General features: G+C 57.1%; 1 protein-coding gene and 1 long non-coding RNA gene across 2 annotated transcripts in view; one reads left to right on the top strand and one right to left on the bottom strand.

Annotated features, from left to right (window-relative positions):
* The window catches only part of DNAH17 (dynein axonemal heavy chain 17), a 94,030-nt gene that overhangs the window by 68,301 nt on the left and 5,279 nt on the right, over nt 1–20,450 (top strand). The window contains exons 58-74 of the mRNA XM_043462283.1: nt 605–700; nt 839–1,056; nt 3,624–3,831; nt 4,080–4,195; nt 4,979–5,171; nt 5,450–5,685; nt 6,328–6,450; nt 7,980–8,184; nt 8,678–8,842; nt 9,451–9,591; nt 9,822–9,992; nt 10,432–10,554; nt 11,080–11,273; nt 13,902–14,050; nt 15,070–15,197; nt 16,755–16,982; nt 17,681–17,872. Of these exons, the coding sequence (XP_043318218.1) occupies nt 605–700; nt 839–1,056; nt 3,624–3,831; nt 4,080–4,195; nt 4,979–5,171; nt 5,450–5,685; nt 6,328–6,450; nt 7,980–8,184; nt 8,678–8,842; nt 9,451–9,591; nt 9,822–9,992; nt 10,432–10,554; nt 11,080–11,273; nt 13,902–14,050; nt 15,070–15,197; nt 16,755–16,982; nt 17,681–17,872 (2,886 nt within the window). The remainder of the gene's footprint in view (nt 1–604; nt 701–838; nt 1,057–3,623; nt 3,832–4,079; nt 4,196–4,978; nt 5,172–5,449; nt 5,686–6,327; nt 6,451–7,979; nt 8,185–8,677; nt 8,843–9,450; nt 9,592–9,821; nt 9,993–10,431; nt 10,555–11,079; nt 11,274–13,901; nt 14,051–15,069; nt 15,198–16,754; nt 16,983–17,680; nt 17,873–20,450) is intronic.
* Nucleotides 2,381–5,110, bottom strand: LOC122437752. Its single transcript, XR_006268393.1, has 3 exons — nt 4,366–5,110; nt 3,417–3,468; nt 2,381–2,977 (listed from the first exon to the last, which is right to left on the bottom strand). It is a non-coding gene; the product is annotated as an uncharacterized LOC122437752 (long non-coding RNA).

Here is a 20,450-nt window from a genome sequence, read left to right as displayed (position 1 = left end):
CCCGCCCCCATGCCCAGCACAGCCCGCAGCCCCCCATGGCCTTGGTCTCCCTCTGCTGTCACTCGGGTCCTGACTGATCGATAGGAAGCTTCTCCCGATCTCTCTGGTGCCTAGAAGCTCAGAGAGGTTCTTCCCGACCCAACTTGACCCAACGACCCAACGAGTGAACGCATACATGTGTGAATGAATGAATGGATGTGTGAATGAGGGCGTTGGCACTTTAAGAGGAGGATGGCCTCCACCTCCGAAACTGGCCCAATCTGGAGGGAATACACAATGGCACCAAGAGAAGAGGCCTCAAAGCCCTGGGGGGTGGACTGCATGGCCCCAGGTTTCTCCTCTGGGCCTGGAAGCTGGAGCCAAGAGAAGGCACTGTTCCCCTTACTGAATCCCAAGTCAGCTGATGCCCAGCGCCTTCTGACCTGAGTGTTTTGGGGCAAAGGAGGCAGCAGGGGTTGGGGGGCAGGAAGGTGGGCTCTGGACAGTGACCCAGAGAGTGAGAGCAGAGGGGAGTGGCCCTCCTCACCACCCTTCAGGGTCCCCCTTCACATGCGCCATCCACATGGGCCCCAGCATCCATCTTTCCCATCTGGCTTCCTTCCAGAACGTCACCGAGAAACAAAAGGCCTGTGAAACGGACCTGGCCAAGGCAGAGCCAGCCCTGCTGGCTGCACAAGAGGCCCTTGACACTCTGAACAAGGTGAGGGCAAGAGAAGGAGGAAGAATCAGGGACTGGGACCCCTGAGCTGAGAGGAGATGCCATGGGGTCATCGCCGGGGACCTCCTGGTCCTGCTCAGGGCTAAATCCCCACTCAGGTCCATCCACCTGTCTCTGCAGAACAACCTAACAGAGCTGAAGTCCTTCGGGTCCCCCCCGGATGCCGTTGTCAATGTCACAGCTGCTGTGATGATTCTGACTGCACCCGGGGGCAAGATCCCCAAGGACAAGAGCTGGAAAGCTGCGAAAATCATGATGGGCAAGGTGGACACCTTCCTGGACTCCTTGAAAAAGTTTGACAAGGAGCACATCCCCGAGGCCTGCCTGAAAGCGTTCAAGTGAGTTGGGGCTCAGCCACCCCCATGGGGCCCGCCCAGGTCTCAGCCTGTCGGGAGCACGTCATGTCCAGGCCCTGTGTGGTCGCAAATCTTCCTACCTGTCCCTCGCCCCACACTTCATGGTCCCAAGGGAAGCCTGTGCTTGCTGGGGACAGGGCAGGGTCTTGGGTGGCATAGAGCAAGGCGGGACCCCAAAGCCAGCAGGCAATAGTCTGGGTGCATCTACCTGTACCTGAGCTAACAGGGCATCAAGGTGAAACGTGATCCCAGCTCGGGGGGAGCCTCATCACCCTCTGTCTCCCCAACCTTGGTCAATCTGGCTTCTTAAATGGGGTGAGGATAGGGGTGGATTGAAGGGTAGGGTTGGAGGGGTGGTCTGCCCACCCCCCTGGTGGTGCTGCATGCAGGGATCATGCACAGGACCCTGCTTTTGCTCCTGGCACTTTAGAAGTAGCGGTGAGTTTTAGCCTTTTTGTATCTTGTTCATAATTTGTCCCAGCTGTGCATGCGTGTAGTTATTTTTAGTCTCTTATAGTTTCTTTGCATTTGGTGCTCAAGGAGACATTTGTCCAGGTGCAGCCACTGCAGCAAAGGGCCCCAGGTCCCAGTCTGTTTCTCGAGGTGGGACTTGGAAAGGGTGTGTAGAGTGGGCACTTCCACATCTTGCCCCGTAAATCCAGTAACACTAGCATTGGTGAGCACTGCACTTGTGAGCAGGCTTCCCAGGTGGCGCTAGTGGCAAAGAACCCCACCTGCCAATGCAGGAGACATAAAAGACACAGGTTCGGTCCTTGGGGCAGGAAGATCCCGTGGAGAAGGGCATGGCAGTCCACTCCAATATTCTTGCCTGGAGAATCCCATGAACAAAGGAGCCTGGTGGGCGGCAGTCCACGGGGTCACAAAAAGTCGGACATGACTGAAGTAACTTAGCACACACACACTTGTGAGCACTCTGTGCCTGGCCATCCCCTGGCAACCCAATTTCAGGGCCAAGCTGACCTGACCCCAACCGAGAAAGGGACCTTCCCATGACCCCAGTGACTCCAGGTGAGACCTCAACCTCTTAGTTCCATCTGTATCAGAAGACAGCTGGACGACTGAAAAACATTTGATGACTAAGGACTAGTGTAAAGTTTAAGAAAAACACTTGCAGACCCACTTCCAGCAAGTGGTCTGTGTCAATATTTAGCATGTTTCCTTTCAGTCTTTTTTCTAAAGATTTTCCCCCTGGCAGTTGAGAGAATACTGTATATTTGCAATTATCTGTTCTGCTTTTTATTTTTTACTTAACATTGCAAGAGAAAAAAATCTTTTCCCTATCTTGTCAAAACACTTGAACTGTTTCACTTTTTTTTTTTTAATCACAGATGAATTGTAATTAACTATACCTACGCTGTTGAGGGTTTAGGCTGTCTCCATTTCTGCCATCATAAATAGTGCCATGATAAATGTCTTCTCCTTTTCACCCAGCAAACATCGCAACTGTCACCTCCCCATGCTGTCTGGAGTGTGCTTAATAGACGCAGACCCACTGCCTAAACAGAGTGTAAAAAATGCCAGAGAGAGGAGGTGATGGACTGTGTTCCCCACCTAAACTCCAATCACTCTTCAATTACGATTTTGAATCATCCATTCAGAATTCGTTCTCCAGACAGCTCTGTCTGTTAATGCTCAATGATGTCGCCGTTATTTTAAAAACATTAGTTTCTGGAGCTTCTTAACTGCATCTGCGGGCATTGCTCCTCATCACTTTTGTAAGATAACACCTGTAATGTCACCTCTTTGAAGTCTCACTTGTAGAGCCTTAGCCTCTCCGGTGATGCTGGAGAACTGGGCGCTGGTTCCAACACTCCCTGTTGGCATAAATCTGGGCAAGTTGCCGACCCCTGAACACCACTTTTCTTGCCAAGGGCCGGAGTGGCTGGAGAATGAGAGAGAGACCAGCTATAGAAAGCAGCAGGAACAGAGAAGATTTGGGGGTGGGGGGGCAGCTTTTCTTCCATCATATAGAACAGAGGACTTGAAATCACTACTTCCTTTCCCTTTCATAGGCTTCCCTGATAGCTCAGTTGATAAAGAATCCGCCTCCAATGTAGGAGACCCTGGTTCAGTTCCTGGGTCAGGAAGATCCCCTGCAGAAGGGATAGGCTACCCACTCCAGTATTCTTGGGCTTCCCTTGTAGCTCAGCTGGTGAAGAATCTGTCTGTGGTGTAGGAGACCTGGGTTCAATCCTTGGGTTGGGAAGGGAAAGGCTACCCACTCCAGTATTCTGGCCTGGAGAATTCCATGGACTACTAGTCCATGGGGTCCCAAAGAGTCAAACATGACCAAGTGACTTTCACTTTTTTCCCTTTCTTACCCTTAATTGCACTCCAGAGGCCAGAACTCTCAGTTTCGGTCTGGTCTTCTTTCTATAATCATTAAGACACCAGAAGATAGTAAGTTAAATGTTCTGCTCCTCCTATGGCTCGTAATGGGCTCCGGAGGCGCAGACAGACGTGGAGGTGGAGGCAGGTGCAGGGTGGCGGGAGCCTGCATCCCCAGCCCGCTGTCGCTTGCTCCCCAGGCCCTACCAAGGCAACCCGACCTTCGACCCCGAGTTCATCCGCTCCAAGTCCACGGCTGCCGCGGGCCTGTGCTCCTGGTGCATCAACATCGTCCGCTTCTACGAGGTCTACTGCGACGTGGCGCCCAAGAGGCAGGCCCTGGAGGAGGCCAACGCCGAGCTGGCCGAGGCCCAGGAGAAGCTCTCCCGCATCAAGAACAAGATCGCCGTGAGTGCGGCCCATGGGCGCGGCCAGCCACCATCTCCGCCTGAGAGGGGTCGGCCTGGCCACCCCTGTGAATTGCTGAGCATCTGATGTGGGGCCCGGAACACCCCAGAGGCCGCCTGCCTCAGCCTTGTGGCCCTCAGGCCCCTCGGGGACCTCAGCCCTCCCAGGGCTCAGCTGCTCTATTCCCGGGAGAGCCAGGGGCCCTCAGTGTTCCCCAATTTCAGGGCCTTCTCACCTGGTTCTTCCAGGAACTCAATGCCAACCTGAGCAACCTGACGTCAGCATTTGAGAAAGCAACGGCCGAGAAGATCAAGTGCCAGCAGGAGGCTGACGCCACCAATAGGGTGATCTCGCTGGCTAACAGGTGCCTCGCCCCCCCACCCCATCATAAGACCCGTCCTGTCCTCAGACCCCCACCCACAAAAAGGATGAGCCCACAGTACGGCCTCTGGGGGGATAAGCCCCAGGTGCAGCCCCCACTTTCTGAGCAGAGAGTCATGAGGATTAACCCTAGAAGGTCCCCAGGCTGCCTACCTGGCCTCCGGTAGGTTGTGGACTCACCTCTGCCGGGACAGTCAGAGGTGGTCTTTCGGTCACCGGGAAGAAGGACTGCTCAGGTGATGCTAGAGACACACCTCCATGAGCCTAATCGGGCATCTGTACTTCCTCAAACCTGGCCCTGCTCTCGGATGCCGGGTGTGCCGTTCAGGGTCGGGGACCAGCCTTCGGGCTAGTGGCCTGAGAAGCATGAAGCACAGCCTGGAGTCCCCACCCCACGCGGGGCCAGGTGGCCACCACCGGACTAGCCGCTGCCCAGAGCGTGTGCTCAGCAGTGTCCAGGCAGCGGCCTCGGCGGTCAGGTCATGTGGTCAGATAGCATCGGAGTGCACGTGATGCCTGCACCCTGGGGAAGGAAGCTCAGTGTCCCCAGCCGCACCCGGAAAGCATTAGTTCTGCTTCCCTAAAGTGTTTTCTCCCCCAAACTCCCCAAAACGCATGTTTGTTCCTGAACTACTGAGCAAAGGAAGGCTTTGAAGTCATGAGGTCCTTGGTAAAGGTGGAAGCACAGCTTTCCCAGTCCTCCAGCCGGCCCTCTCTCCCGCCGGGAGCACGGGCTTTGCCCACTGACCCCTGGACCCCACCTCAGGCTGGTAGGAGGACTGGCGTCAGAAAACGTCCGCTGGGCCGAGTCGGTGGAGAACTTCAAAAGCCAGGGGGTCACGCTGTGTGGGGACGTCCTGCTGATCTCTGCCTTCGTCTCCTACGTGGGCTACTTCACCAAGAAATACCGCAATGAGCTGATGGAGAGGTTTTGGATCCCTTACATAAACCATTTAAAGGTAAGAGGTCCCGTGGCGTTCATCACTCAGGACCTCTGGGAGGTCCATGGGGTGGGGTGCAGACCCAGCCAGGTCTCACCGTGGCTCCTGCGATGAACAAGGTGGAGGCTGTAGGGTAGCCAAGGTGCAGATGGCGGCCCGGCGCGGACGATGCTGACATCCTTTCTGGCCGGGTACCAAGCTGCTCCGAGCGGCTATCTTCCCCTGTGGCCCACGTGTTATTCAGAGAGCCGCTTCCCGCTGAGCTGTGAGTCAGGCCACACCGCCCCCCTCGGCAGGTACCGATCCCGATCACGAATGGTCTGGACCCCTTGACCCTGCTGACCGACGACGCGGACGTGGCCACCTGGAACAACCAGGGGCTCCCCAGCGACCGCATGTCCACGGAGAACGCCACCATCCTGTGTAACACGGAGCGCTGGCCCCTCATCGTGGACGCCCAGCTGCAGGGCATCAAGTGGATCAAAAACAAATACGGCAGCGAGCTGAAGGCCATCCGCCTGGGACAGAAGAGGTGCGTGGTCACCGAGGCGGGCGGGGTGGGGGCTCCAGAGGCAGTGGCCAGCCCGTTAGCTCAGCCAGAAGTCTGCGAAGCCCATTCATAGCCTTTCATTTGTTAAATGAATGGACAGGTCTTTGGAAACAAACTGGCTCACGGCGGGGCAGATTTTCTTAGTTCCTAGACCCCAGGGAATGGCGCCAACAGTGAAGAATCATACTCGCTGCTCCCCTCTCCCCTTTCGCTGCCGCTCCTGCAGGGGCAGCGGCCATCACCTCGACTCCCACCTGCGGCGGCCCTGCCTGGTCACTGGCCGGCTGGGAGGCTGCGGCTGGTCATCTTGCCATCTCTTATCACAGATGAGAAGCAGCGCCCATAACACAGCTGCTGGGGAGCCTTCCCAGGGTGTGGGGCGGTGAGAGGAAACGCAGATGTGGGATGTTTAGTTCTGCAACCACAAAGCAGCTCCATGTTCAAACCTCCCCCCTCCACCCCGGGGGTGATTTACACAGAGAGCCCTGCGCTCCCCTCCAGAAGGACCCTTTGGGAGAGGAGCAAACTATTGGCCCCTCAGTCACCTCTCTCGTCCCTCCCGGGGCACGCGATTGCGTGGTCACCGGGCCCCGGGGCCTTCACGACCTCGTGCTGTGCCCACAGCTACCTGGACATCATCGAGCAGGCCATCTCGGAAGGGGACACCTTGCTCATCGAGAACATTGGCGAGACCATTGACCCGGTTCTGGACCCCCTGCTGGGCAGGAACACGATCAAAAAGGGAAAGTGAGTGACAGGTTCCCCCACATGATGGTCCTCAGCGCTGAGGTCTGGCCTCCGGATGGAGAGGAAGGGCAGGGCCTCTCCTTTCCTCGGAGCCGCAGGGGCTTCAGCAAAACGCCGCCGACTGACGGGCGTGAGCGGGGAAGCTCCCTGGGTGGGGCCACCAGGAGAGCAGTGGTGGGTCCACATCCCAGTTAAGGAGGGAGACCTACACCAATGCTGCATCAGTGATTGCCTGCAAATGGCCATCCTTCATGGTCATCTTTTTTCCTGTTTTCATGCATTTTGCAAATCTTGAGCCAGTATTACTATTTCTTCCTGTTCAGCTGAGATTCATATAACGTAAAATTAACCAAAAGTAACCAATCCAGTGGCATTTAGGACATTTGTACCTGGTTTCCCTGAGTATCTTTTCGAGCTGTAGTAAGCATGCATACTTCGTTCTTTTTTATGGCTGAATAATATTCCATTCTGTGGATCTGCCACATACTGTTTATCCATTCATTGGTTGATGCACTGAGCTTATCTTACTTTTCTAACATAAAAATGTAAATCAACTTTGAAAATGTAAAGGTCATAGTCGATCTGAGTCACCTATAAATGCAGGGGTGTAGGGAGAAGCCCAGAATAGAGGTGACAAATGTACTGATATGCTAGACTCTGAGGAAGGCCCGGCCTGAGTGGTGATACCCAGGGGTGAAATTAGAGGCCCCTCCCCAGAAGTGAGCTCAGCCAGAAAGGGGGTAGCAGAGTGGGGAGCCAGAGAGAAGGAACCCCTACCAAGGGTGAGCCGACCTGCATTCCTTGCTGCTCATCAGGTTCGCCCGGGGAGATCCCAGATGTCCTGGTGTTCTGAATTTGGGGGTCAGTGTCTTTCTGATGTTAATGGCCTTGGGGGCAGCCCAGGCCCGAGTGTTTCTTCAGAGGCTCCCACATGAGTAAGGCGTGCAGCCAGGGCTGAGTGAACTTCCTGTAAGACCAGAACAGGCCAGCCAGAGAAAGAGCAGGTGCTTTCTCTAGAAACGCCGGTGGCACCCCCAAGGAGAAAAGGTTTTCCGTTTTCTTTTTTCCCAAGTTTCAGATTATTCATCAAGGTGAACCCCAACACAATGCACCATGATTTTATGCATTTGTTTTTTTAATAAAAATTTTTTTCCTTTTGTTATTTTGGCTGCATCGGATGTTAGTTGAGGCTCGAGGGCTTAGCTGACCCTCGGCAGGTGGGGTCTCAGTTCCCTGACCAGGGATCAAACCCGCATCCCCTGCTTTGGAAGGCAGATTCTTAACCCCTGGACCATCGGGAAGTCCCAATTTCATGTACATTAGAGGGAAATGGTTTCCTGGTTAAGTGGGAAATTGGGCAGATGGCTTCTGGAAGACCTTCCTTCTAAGCAGCTTTATAGTGACATTCCGTTTAGAAGTCTGGACTGTCCTCCCAGGCTGGCGGGAGTCCCGGGGGCATCTGTGCCGCTGTCCCGAGGTCACCAGGGGTTGGGGGGGGCCCTCCTAATACCTCCCTCCACCGACCACAGGTACATTAAGATCGGTGACAAGGAGGTGGAGTACCACCCCAACTTCCGCCTGATCTTGCATACCAAGTACTTCAACCCCCACTACAAGCCCGAGATGCAGGCCCAGTGCACCCTGATCAACTTCCTGGTCACCAGGGACGGGCTGGAGGACCAGCTCTTGGCCGCCGTGGTGGCAAAGGAGCGCCCGGACCTGGAGCAGCTAAAGGTGCGACGAGGCAGAAGCAGGGCGGGCGGCGCGGACCGAGGGGGCAGGTCTCCAAGACCCACACGCCCGGCGACTCTGAAGGGGCCCCCGCTTGTCGCACCGAGTGTGCTTTATACAACAAAATGAGTCACTCCGCCTCCCCAGAGACCCCCCAAACCTGATTCTAAATCAAGTGACGACGTCACTGAGAGAACGGGAGTCCACAGCGGCGCCCCGGACCCAAAAGCACTGAACTCCCACCCCACAAGAATGTCTTTGCTACCAGCCCCAGTGTACCAGTCCCCTCCTGGGCGGTCTGAGCCACACCTGTGGGCTCACAGGGGTCCCCGGCCCCACTGTGGTTCCTACACCCTTGCTGACTGCGCGTGACAGGCAGCTGCAGGGGCCTCGGCTAAGCTGTCGAGAGGCTCTGAACCCCCGAGCCCCCCCAGATGGGGAGGCCAGGCCGTGCCAGCAATTGAGTTCCCTTCCCGGGTCTCTGTCCCGCTTTCAGGCAAATCTCACCAAGTCCCAGAATGAATTTAAGATTGTTCTGAAAGAGCTGGAGGATTCTCTGCTGGCCCGGCTGTCGGCTGCATCGGGGAACTTTCTGGGAGACACTGCCTTAGTGGAGAACCTGGAGACCACCAAACACACGGCCAGTGAGATTGAGGAGAAAGTAAGAAACCATCTCGGGGACCCACCCCCTCGTACCCCCAGCCATAGCACACAGCAGGCATGGCCGGTGGGCTGACGGTCATTGAGAAGTCACAGCCTCACAGGGGCCCCAGGACAGGGTCGGGGGCACAGATGCCCACCAGGCACGTCATCTTCCTCTGTTGGTGGACATTTAAGTCATTTCCATGTCTTGACTATTGTGAATGGTGCTGCTATAAACATAGGGCTGCGTGCATTTTTTTGAATTATAGTTTGTCTAGTTATATGCCTAGGAGTGGGATTGCCAGATCATATGGTAGTTCTGTTTCCAGTTTTCTGAGGAATCTCCACACTGTTCTCCATCGTGGCTGCGCCAACTTACATTTCCACCAACAGTGGGAGCAGCAAAGGACTCTCTTTGCTCCACACCTTCTCCAGGACTTGTAGGCTTTTTAAGGAAGGCCATTCTGTCTGGTGTGAGGTGACACCTCATTGTGGTTTTGATGTGTACTTTTTTCCTAACAATCAGCAATGCTGAGCATATTTCCATGTGCGTCTAGGCCATCTGCCTGTCTTCTTTGGAGAAAAGTCTACTGAGGTCTTCCACCCTAAGTGACTGTTCGTTTCAAGGTGCAAGAGGCGAAAATCACAGAAGTTAAAATTAACGAGGCGAGAGAGAACTACCGGCCGGCCGCGGCGAGGGCGTCCCTGCTGTACTTCATCCTGAATGACCTCAACAAGATCAACCCCATCTACCAGTTCTCACTCAAGGTGCGGCTGCCTCCGGGCCCGGGGCTGCGGCCCTCGGGGTCCGGGCTGCAGGTGGGCGTGAGGGGCGGGAGCTGGGGCGCCAGGTCTGACCAGCACCAGCCCAGGGAGTGAGGGTCTGAGCAGTGTCCCCAGACCTCCACCCCCAACGGAAACCAACCAGAGCCGGCATGGGCAGAGTGGAGCAGCCTCAGGGGCCGCCCCCAAGCCCCTGCCTCCGGTGACACCCCCAGGCCTTCAACGTGGTGTTCGAGAAGGCCATCCAGAAGACCACGCCCGCCGACGAGGTCAAACAGCGCGTGATCAACCTGACGGACGAGATCACCTACTCGGTGTACATGTACACGGCCCGCGGGCTCTTCGAGCGTGACAAGCTCATCTTCCTCGCACAGGTGGCGTTTCAGGTAACGTCTGGCCTCGGGGCCCTGGGAGGGACCCGGCACCACAAGGAGCCCCGAGGGGCGAGGTGGGGGCGTGCAGCGGACCCTTCAGGGGTGCTGGAGATGCAGAGCCTAGGGCTCCGGCTCAGACCCAGTGGCTCCAAGCCCACACTTTAACACCATTCCTGGTGATCGATGGGTTTGAGGCACTGCCGTGGGACACCCCTGAGTTCAGACCAGGGAAGGTGCCCTGATAGGAGCCATCGACAGGGACGGAAAAAGCCAAGCGAACTTTTTGGCCAACACGATAAAAACAAATGAGGGGCTGACCAAGTTGTGGGCCGACCCAGAGGGGCTGGTCAGTGCTTCCCCTGCAAGTGGGGGGTGGGGGGGCGTGTGCCCCTGTCTGCCTGCCCCCCGCACAGCTGCAGGACAGCAGCTAAGCCAGCCCCCTGCCTCTCAGGTCTTGTCCATGAAGAAGGAGCTGAACCCCGTGGAGCTGGACTTCCTCCTGCGGTTCCCGTTCAAGGCCGGGGTCGTGTCGCCCGTGGACTTCCTGCAGCACCAGGGCTGGGGCGGTATCAAGGTTGGTCTTAGACCCTGAACACCATGTTCTCTCCCTGCCTCGCTCTCTTTCCTGCCCGGCCCAGGCGTGTTTACACAGGCACTCGGAGCCTGACGTTCAGGAGAATGGGGACGGACTGGGGAGTGATGGGCTGCCTGCCAGCTCACAGGGACCCTGCCGTCCTACTGGGTCACGGCAGCTCCATCATCACGCCCCTGCAGGTGGCAAACTCAGCCCCCTGCTCACCTCCAGGAAAGTGTGCAAAGTGTCAAGGTCTGAGTCCAAAAGACCAGAGGAAGGCAGTCCCCTGGGATGAGCAGGGCTCCCCCCCATTCCAAGGCGCCCCCCCAGAAAAGCAGCCAGAAGTCATGTCTCTAGATCAGATTCCTCCTCCCTCATCCCAGTGCTTTCTCTGGTTTGCCTCCAGCCCCCAGCAGCTCATTGTTTGATCAGCCAGGTGTTGTCTCCCAGAGCCTAGGGGCAGGGTGCCCCCCGCCCCCCACCCGGGATGGACAGGGGAGAGCTGAAAGTGTGGTCTGCCCCCAGGCCCTCTCAGAGATGGATGAGTTCAAGAACCTAGACAGCGACATCGAGGGGTCCGCCAAGCGGTGGAAGAAGCTGGTGGAGTCGGAAGCCCCAGAAAAGGAGATCTTCCCCAAGGAGTGGAAGAACAAGACGGCGCTGCAGAAGCTGTGCATGGTGCGGTGCATGCGGCCTGACCGCATGACCTACGCCGTCAAGTGAGTGCCCCACCCCTCTGCCACTCCCACCCCGGGCCCCTGCTGGGTAGTGGATGGGATCCCACCCGTTCTCGTAGCACTGGGGTCTCCAAAGGTGGCCAATGGGACTCCCCGCCTCCCCTGACCCTGGGCGAGGACACCCTGAGCTAAGAGACAAGAAGACAAGACTCCCTGGGTCTGCCGCCAAGATTTTTAAAAAAAGCCTGGGCACGAACGACACGGGGTCCTTGTAGGACGCCGTGGGGAGGGAACAGCGGCAGAGCCATCAGCATCAGAGGACGTGCGTGGTCTCAACGGCTGGACTTCAAGTAAATCTTTTGTTTTTATGGCTCATTTGCAAAGGGAACAGTTGTGATTTCCTGAGCAACCTCCCTGGACCTGAACCGCCTCCAGGACTGGAAACTTAGCCATCGAGTTTCAGCTCCTGGTTCCTTTCACTCCCCAGAGCACAGAAAGACTCCAGGAATAGCAACCGCTATAACACACACCCACCGACCCAGGCAGACCGCTGCAGTGTCGTGGGGAAAGGAGGGGCCGAAGCAGGCCCGTTCTCTCAGAGAGCCTTCTTGGTTTTCCACTCGTCCCAGTGGCCCGAAAGCCAGCAGATTTCCCAAAAGACGCCCACGTCCCTCATAGAATTCCCCTCTGACAAAGCAAAGGCCTGACTCACACCCACCAGTTGCTCACAGACCAGTTTGTTTCTGTTTTGCTTTGTTTTCCTGGGACCGAAGAGGAACGGGACCCGGAGGGGTTTTGGGCGCAGGAGGAAGCAGGTAGAGTGAAGCCAGACATCACGTCACAAGGGAGAGCCAAGCAGGTCCAGGGAGAGAGCAGGACCCACGTGGGCTCAGCGCCAGAGCAAGGATGGAAGAAGTCTGGGGAAGACCAAGGGGAAGGGCACTGACCATCCCTGGGAGAGCTGAGCGCGTGTGGGTGTCCAGATTCACCGCCCCCAGAGCGCTCGTGAGTCACCCAAGTCACATGGGAGAAAGGGCACCGGGACCGCGTGGGAGACCATGAACGCCAGGCGCTCCCATGTCACGCTCCATGATGGAGGCGAGGAAAGCAGATTCACCTCCCCAGTGAGACAGCGGAGCGGAGCTCAACAGCAAGGAGATCCAGGTCCACGTCCACGGCGAATAGTAACAACACACCGTCAGCAAGAGCCCGGGCGCCAGGCGCCCCAGCGCCTTCCACCCAGGCTGACTTGGCCCTCCACCAACCCCTCGAGCCCACTGCCTTCCCTCCTCCCGCCCACAGGCCCCAGGAGGGTCACTCGCCCATGGCAGACAGGGCGCTGGCATCAGGCCCCCCAAAACACCAGCCGGATCTGTACACCTGCCCCAAGCAGGCCGCTGGGGGTGACTCTGGTACCCACGTGTGCAGACACAGGGCCTGAGCAGAGGAGCCCGACCAGGACCAGGCGCCTGCTGTTCTGCCATCAATTCATCCACAGAGAGCGACCACGTGGCCCGGCCACGCCAGGAGCAGCAGTGAGCTCGTGACATTCCTGCCCCGGGGCGGGACCCGCTACCTCCCGGACGTCCTTCCCAGGCAGGGATCCCCACAGTGACGTTCCAGGTCGATTTCAAAGGCGGGAACTGAACATGATTGGAGGCCTTAAGCAGGACACCGTGCCAGTCTGTGGTCAGCACTGAGCATGCAGCCTCGCTGGCCTGGGGTCAGCAATGACTCGGGAGTCTGTGCAAAAGCCAGCGAAGGCCAGACTGTGGGGTGGGGGTGAGGTGCAATGAGAGGGTCACTCCTGCAGGAGAAGGAAGATCCGCCTGGTGCCTACCCGCAAACTCCTGTTGACTCCGAGGGATGCTTTGACGTGACCGGGCCCACCTGAGGGTCTTCACGATGCTCAGAGCCTCAGGCCGCTGACCCCTTGGCAGTCATCTCCTAAGGAGGCCGCCATCGTCCTGTCCAAGACTACACCAGACATAAGTTTAGCTCCCGTGGTTCATTCAGACACAGTGAGCTCAGCCACCTGTGGTCAAGAGGGAGGGGCAGAGAGCCGACATGAGATGCCAGGGTCACCCTAAGAGGAGCCTCGACTGACCCCAGCCTTGTCAGGGTCAACACAGAGCCTGGGGCTTGGAAGAGAGAGGTGCTTATGTGAAGAGAATTTGGGGTTTTTCTGTGACTTTCCTGATGGTGCATGTTTTATGGTCCTTGGAGCTCGTCGAGGCGGCTCTAATGCACACGTCCTTCCTCCTCAGACCCCTGGGAGATCACCAGGACCCATAGATGGGTCTGGGTTCTGCTCCTTGTTGCTGCCTTGGTCTGGAGAGCAGACAGGAAGTGTGCGGGAAGCAGGAAGTCTCTAGGGACAGGCCCCTTCCTTGGGAGCAGAGGTGTGGTCACCTGGACGCCGTGGCACCTTGAGTCCCGTCCCGGTTGACCCTGCACACCTTTGAAAGCAGGGGCTAGAGCCTCTCACCTGTCCACGTGCAGGTGGACGGGAGCCAAGGGCGCCCCAAGCAAACACCACACACGGCCTCCCGGCTTGCAGGAGGCCCTGGTAGAAACTGGCTTTCCACCTAGAGACCCTTCTCTGCCTCACAAAGTCCCCCAGGTAAACAGGCCCTCCCCCTCGGGTCTGACCGAGCGTTGTCCCCTCAGGAACTTTGTGGAGGAGAAGATGGGCAGCAAGTTCGTGGAGGGCCGGAGCGTCGAGTTCTCCAAGTCCTACGAGGAAAGCAGCCCCTCCACCCCTATCTTCTTCATCCTCTCCCCAGGAGTCGACCCCCTGAAGGACGTGGAAGCCCTGGGTAAGTGTGGCCGGCAAGAGGCAATATCACGGGTCCAAACCACGGAGAGAGACCCCTCCAACCCAGCAGAAGGGCAAGTGCCTGACACGCAGCAAGGACCGCTGCCGGGGTCCTGTGCGATGCTGGTGGGGCCGAGAGCGGGTGGAAAGACGGGCGGTGGTCCCTCCCTAAGTCACACGGAGAACCACAGGACGTCCCAGCACTCCCACTCCCGGGGACATTCCCAAACACACACTTCACAGGGACCGGCTCTCTCAGTGGCCAAAAGGCAGATCTGGCCCACGGGTCCATCAGCTGATGAATGGCTGATCCTAACGAGGTGAATCCATGAAAGGCTCAGTGAAGACACAGACCCAGAGAACGGACTTATGCACCCGGGGAGAGGGGAGGAGGGGGTGAGATGTATGGCAGGAGTAACAGGGAAACTTGCATTACCATATGTAAAATAGAGAGCCAAAGGGAACTTGCAGTATGGCCCCGGAAACTCAAACAGGGGCTCTGTGTCAATCTAGAGGGGTGGGATGGGGAGGGAGCTGGGAGGGGATACAGTACACCTATGGCTGATTCCTGTTGAGGTTTGAGAGAAAACAACAAAATTCTGTAAAGCAATTATCCTTCAATAAAAAAAATAAGCACTGGCCCACCCTTGTAACATGGACAGCAGACAGAGCGTTATGCCAGAGGCAAGGAGCCATGTTCTACAATTCCTTGTATCGGAAACGTCCAATGCATAGAAGCAGAAGGCAGATTAGTGGTCCCCAGACGCCGGGGGTGGGGGAAGTGAGATGGGTACAGGGTCTACTTCTCGAACGATGAAAATGTCCTGGATGCAGATAAACGGTTGCACAACGTTGTGAATTATGACACGACCCTAATAAAGATGGCTTTCAAAGCGGTACGCTTGACCTTATGTCAAATTTTAAAAGAGGGAGGGTATGGAATTCCCAGCTGTGGATCACGGAACCTCTGTTTCTGTCATTCAGCCGTCCCTGTGCTTTTCCTGTTTTTCTTTCCTTCAGGGAAAAAATTGGGATTTACCATAGACAACGGGAAACTCCATAACGTGTCCCTGGGACAGGGACAAGAGGTGGTGGCCGAGAACGCCCTGGACATGGCGGCGGAGAACGGACACTGGGTTATCCTGCAGGTGTGGGGGAGAGGGTGCCTGTGCCCCTGGGGTAGGCCTCCCCCTGGGCCTCAGCACCCGAGGGGATTGGCCTGAAGGCTGGAAGGAAGGGATTCGCATTCACCAGCCTGGCTGGGGCTCCTACAGCCCCTGAAGGAAGGGGTGAGGCAGGAGGCTCCCATACCAAGCATGGCTCCGCCTGGTCAGCAGGTGGCCTGGGACGTCACCGCTGTCCTGGTGACGCAAGTGTGGATCCTTCAACAGTGAGAAAGACATCCCCCCTCCTTCCCTGTGCTGGCTCGACCGCCCCTCCTTGGCCCTGCAGCCGTCCAAGCCCCAACCCTGGTCCCCGCTGGCCCCACTGCAGGCCCGCCCCGGCCTTGGCAGACCCCGCAGCAGGGCGGACATCAGTCCATGGGGCCTAGCCTGGCCCCATATGGGGACCCCGGGTTCAAGTCCTTCTCTCTGTTCCTTTGCTTTTACAAAAACGATCCCCATTGCAAGTCCAGTTACCATCTGTCACCAAAGACATTACCTCACCTTCCCCACCATCCCCGTGACTCATCTGTTTTGTAACTGGAAATCTGCACCTCGTAATCGCCCTTCCATTTCTCTCCTCCCACCACCCCTCTGACAACCACCTGTTTATTTCATCTATGACTCTGTTTGTCCATTTGTTTTTTGGATTCCACACGTAAGTGAAATCATACGGTATTTGTCTTTCTCTGTCTGACTTCTTTCACTTAAGCATATTCTATAGGACTGGCCACGTCGTTGCAGATGGCGAAATTTCGTTCTTTTTAGGGCCGAGTAATACTCCATGTATGTTTGTGTGTGTGTGTGTGTGTGTGTACACACATATATAGGTATACCACATCTTTTTTGATATTATCATGCACTCTGATTTTATATTTTAAATCCCATGATACAGTATTGCTGGTTACAGTCAGAGATATTTTTAAATTTACCCACATATTCACCCCATCCAGTGCTCACTGCTCCTTCATGTTTTACTGTGCTGCTACACCACATCTGCTTCACCCACTCACCTACTGACGGACACTTAGGTTGCTTCCACACCTTGGCAACTGTAAATAATGCTGACGTGAACACAGGGGTGCATTGTCTCTTTTGGAATCAGCGTTTTCATTTTCTTAGATAAATATCCAGAATTGGGATTGCTGGATCACAACATAGCTCTATTTTTCATTGTTTGCGAGGAACCTCCAAACTGCTAATCCATAGGGGCTGCGCCAATTTATAATCCCACCAACAGTGCACGCGGGTAGCCTTTTCTCCAGGTCATTGCTTTTCACGCAAGCCTCCCAGAGGAGGGGCGGAGACCATGTAATCTCAGCCCTGATGCTGGGTGGAGGGCGGGAAGGACTCACCAAGCCTGGAGCCCTGATTAACAGCACCAGCCGCGACTCCGGGGCCTCAGTCACTGGGTGAGATGACCCAGCGTGGCCAGCACCCCAGGGAAGGGCAGACGGCAGGATTTGGGGCCGCGGGGGCCACTGCGGAGGGGCCTGTTCTGGGGAGGAGCGTGCGGGCACTGAGCCCTGGTCTTGGCCGCAGAACATCCACCTGGTGGCCCGTTGGCTGAGCACCCTGGACAAGAAGCTGGAGCGGTACAGCGTCGGCAGCCACGACGACTACCGCGTGTTCATCAGCGCCGAGCCGGCCCCCAGCCCCGAGAGCCACATCATCCCCCAGGGCATCCTGGAGAATGCCATCAAGATTACCAACGAGCCGCCCACGGGCATGTACGCCAACCTGCACAAGGCCCTGGACCTCTTCACACAGGTAGGGTGGCCTCGCCAACGCCCTGTGCGGGACGCCTCCCGTGTTACACCTGTCGTGCTTCTCCCTGGCACTTTCCCCACCGAGACCCCGTGAGAGATGTCTGTCCCCCAATCTGGCTTTCTGGCCACCAGGGCTGCCGCCCCCACAGAGCACCTGGCCACCAGGCGGGGCTCATAGGGCTGAGCCGGTGAGGACACAGCTTAGCTTCCAGAAGCCTCTCTGCTCAGAGCCACCCGCTTAGCGAAGACCAGTTAAAATCTCACCTGCCCAGAGAGAACTAGCTTTCAGACTCAGAGCTGGGTCTGCCTTTCCCTGGGCCACCTGCTTTCAGAAAGGCTTTGCTAAACATCCCCTCCCCCTGCATAGGTTGTTTTCGGAGAGTCTGGGGTGTGTAGACAATGAGGAAATGTTAATAACTGCATCAGAATTATATTGGGTAATATTTTATTAGGAAGAGGTATCAGTAACTTGACTTGTAACCAGTACTTACGTGATACAGCTGCATTCAAAGCAGAGACAAGCAAGCACTCTCTACCCGGCTTTACAGACCAGCACAGAGCAGTCAGTGGCCTCAGGGCCCACCCCTATCCTCCACGCCCCTGCCCCTGCCCCGCCTGGGGAAGCAGCCGGCAGAGATGGCCCTGGGCCCCCCGGGACGCCTGTGTGGACCCCCCTGACTGGGGGGTGTCCTCCCGCAGGACACGCTGGAGATGTGCACCAAGGAGATTGAGTTCAAGTGCATCCTCTTCGCCCTCTGCTACTTCCACGCCGTGGTGGCCGAGCGGCGCAAGTTCGGGGCCCAGGGCTGGAACCGCTCGTACCCCTTCAACAACGGGGACCTCACCATCTCCATCAACGTGCTCTACAACTACCTGGAGGCCAACCCCAAGGTAAGGGCCCATCTGGTGCCCGGCTGGGTGGTTCTCCCGCCCGCCCTCCCTTTCCATTGTTCTGTCTCATGTTTAAGAGACGTTCCCTAGGTTCCATAAGCCAAAGAAAACCTGAACACGTGAGGCTCCTTGTGACCCCACCCATCTGATAGCGTGGTTAGCACCCAGGCCCTGGTCGGCCCCTCCAGCAGTCCTCAGCTGTCTGGCAATTTTTATGACTCCACAAGGGTCAGCATCTTTGGGAACCCACTTGTCCTGCACCTGAACAGGGATTCCCCCCGAAAGGCCAGCCCCCTGGGCAGTGTGGTGAACTGGGAGAAGCCAAAGAAGGGCCTCGGGGGGCTACAGGCCTCCCCGGGCAGTGTCTGGAGGCAGAACGCAGGATCAGAGGGCAGGCCAAAAAAAAAAATCTCCCTGGACGCAGAGCGCTTCCTTTCGTTCTTGTTGAAAACAGAGACAAATGTGTAAGGCACTATGCAAGCTGCCGCAAGGGCTGCAGACTCAGCTCAGCCAGGAACTCTGGCCAGAGGGCCCCAGCCGGCCTGTCTGTGGCCCAGAGCGGGGACTTGTGGGCGTGGGCCTGAGGTGGGGTGAGTCCAGACATGAGCCCCAAAGCCAGAGGCAGCCAGGGCCTTGGGGACCAAGAGCCGGCTGGCCTCCAGCCTCACCGCGCTCCTCTTGGGATCTCCCACATGGAGCGGGGCCCTGGCACAGGACCCATCTCTGTGAGCCCCCACCAAGAGGCGGCAGAAGGGGACCCCATAAACCCTGGGCTCCTCTGCACTCCTGCACAACAGCGCCTTCCTACACTGACCACGGTGGACGTTCCGCTGGCCCACGAGGCTCCCAGGGCACCCAGACTGCTGGGCTCAGCGCCTGAGGGCCAAGACACCCGCCCCAAGGATGTCTGAAGGCCTGAGGCTCACAGCACCCCCTCCAAGCTTTGGGGGCTAAGAGACAAGGGGTGGAGTATACCCCCTGCCCATCGTAAGAAAGCTCAGACGTGCTGGGAAGCGGGGAGACCTGGGCCAGCTGTCCTCAGACCCTGGAGGAAGCAGACCTCCCAGGACAGCCGCCACCCAAGCCTGAGCCTGGAATGTTGTTTGTTTGCTCAGTTCCTGGCAAAACACCCAACCCGGGACAAGGCGGGAGGGCAGACCGGGCGGACATCGGCCCTCCTCGGGGAAGGGGGCGGTGGTCCCCGTTTGCAGGTGCCGGTGGGGGCGGGGGTCACTTCACCTGCGACAGGGTCCGAGCTGCACGCCAGTGGCCCATCTTTCGACACTCACACAAGTAAACAGACGCAGGAAGACGTGAAGAAAGAATTGCATCATCACAGCAGCTTCGTCAGAGGCCTTCTCTCCGGGAGACCCGAGTGGGAGGAGGAGTGGTGCTGGGAGCTTGTGACATTATTCAGACGCTTCCCTCGTGACACACAGAACCTGAGTAGGAAACCACTTCAGGACGCACACCGTGTGCTCCCGTGACGGCCGGCGTGAGGGACACTCGACATCCCGCTCAGCAGCGTGTGCTCAGGCCTGCAAGGCCCGACCTCCCCTCCTCCCAGTCTGTGGCTTCGGAGACGACATTGAGTAAACACCTGCGATGAGGTCACCCGCCGCCCAAGGCCCGTCCGTCCTCCCGACTCTGAGGACGAGGCCCGGCAACTCGCCTCTGACCAGCGCTCCAGGGACTCCAGCCGGCAGATGGACACACAGCACCCGCCCCCGGGGGTCAGTCCTACTGCTCCCCTCCACCCCGCGGGGAAGGGCCATCCCGCCAAGAGGCTGTTTGCGGGGACCAGGGAGGCAGAGCGTGGGGTGTACCTGACCCCACTTGGCAGCAGAAACAGAAGCTGTCCCCGAAGCAAATACGGAGCAAATACAAAACGCAGAGAAAGCAGCTCAGCACACACTCAAGATAACCAAGCAGAGAGAAAAAGTGAAAAGTCACAGGTGACAATGAAGAGGAGATTAGTGTTCCAAGTCAAAGTTCGTCAGAACACGGCAGACAACTGATAAAACAAGTTCTTGGGACTTCTTCCCTGGTGGTCCAGTGGTTAGGACCCCACGTTCTCAACCCTGAGGGTCTGGGCTTGACTCCTGGTTGGGGAACTAAGATTCCCACATGGTGTGCGACTCAGCCCGAAAAAAAAAAAAGTTCTATTCAAATAACTTTAACTTGTGTGTTCTTGGCAGCCAGCTGCCATCCAGGCGGGGCACTGCAGGAGCTACATCAGTGCCCACCTTGCCCTTAAGGAGTTGTGATCCTCAGAGAAAATGAAGTGTGTGCGGTGAGGTCCCGGGCCCTGAGGCACATGTGATATGCAGCACGTCTCAACCGAGGGGCCCAAGACACTCTGGGTTTCAAAAGCTTGGTGCAAAACTAACGGACAAAGTGAAATACCTCATTCACAGTTTGGTGCCGAGTGCCTGCCGGAGCAAGCTTTCCACTTATGTGGCTGCTGGAAAATCGCAAGTCTCGTTTGTGGCGTCCCCGTGTGGCTCTCACGGCTGGACAGCCCTCTGCAGGAGCCGCAGCTACGCGCTGGGATGAGGAGCAGGGAGGGGACGGGCTC

Source organism: Cervus canadensis, chromosome 1 (genome assembly GCF_019320065.1).
Source record: "Cervus canadensis isolate Bull #8, Minnesota chromosome 1, ASM1932006v1, whole genome shotgun sequence".
Lineage (NCBI taxonomy): Eukaryota > Metazoa > Chordata > Mammalia > Artiodactyla > Cervidae > Cervus > Cervus canadensis.
This window is presented reverse-complemented; position numbering and strand designations above follow the sequence as displayed.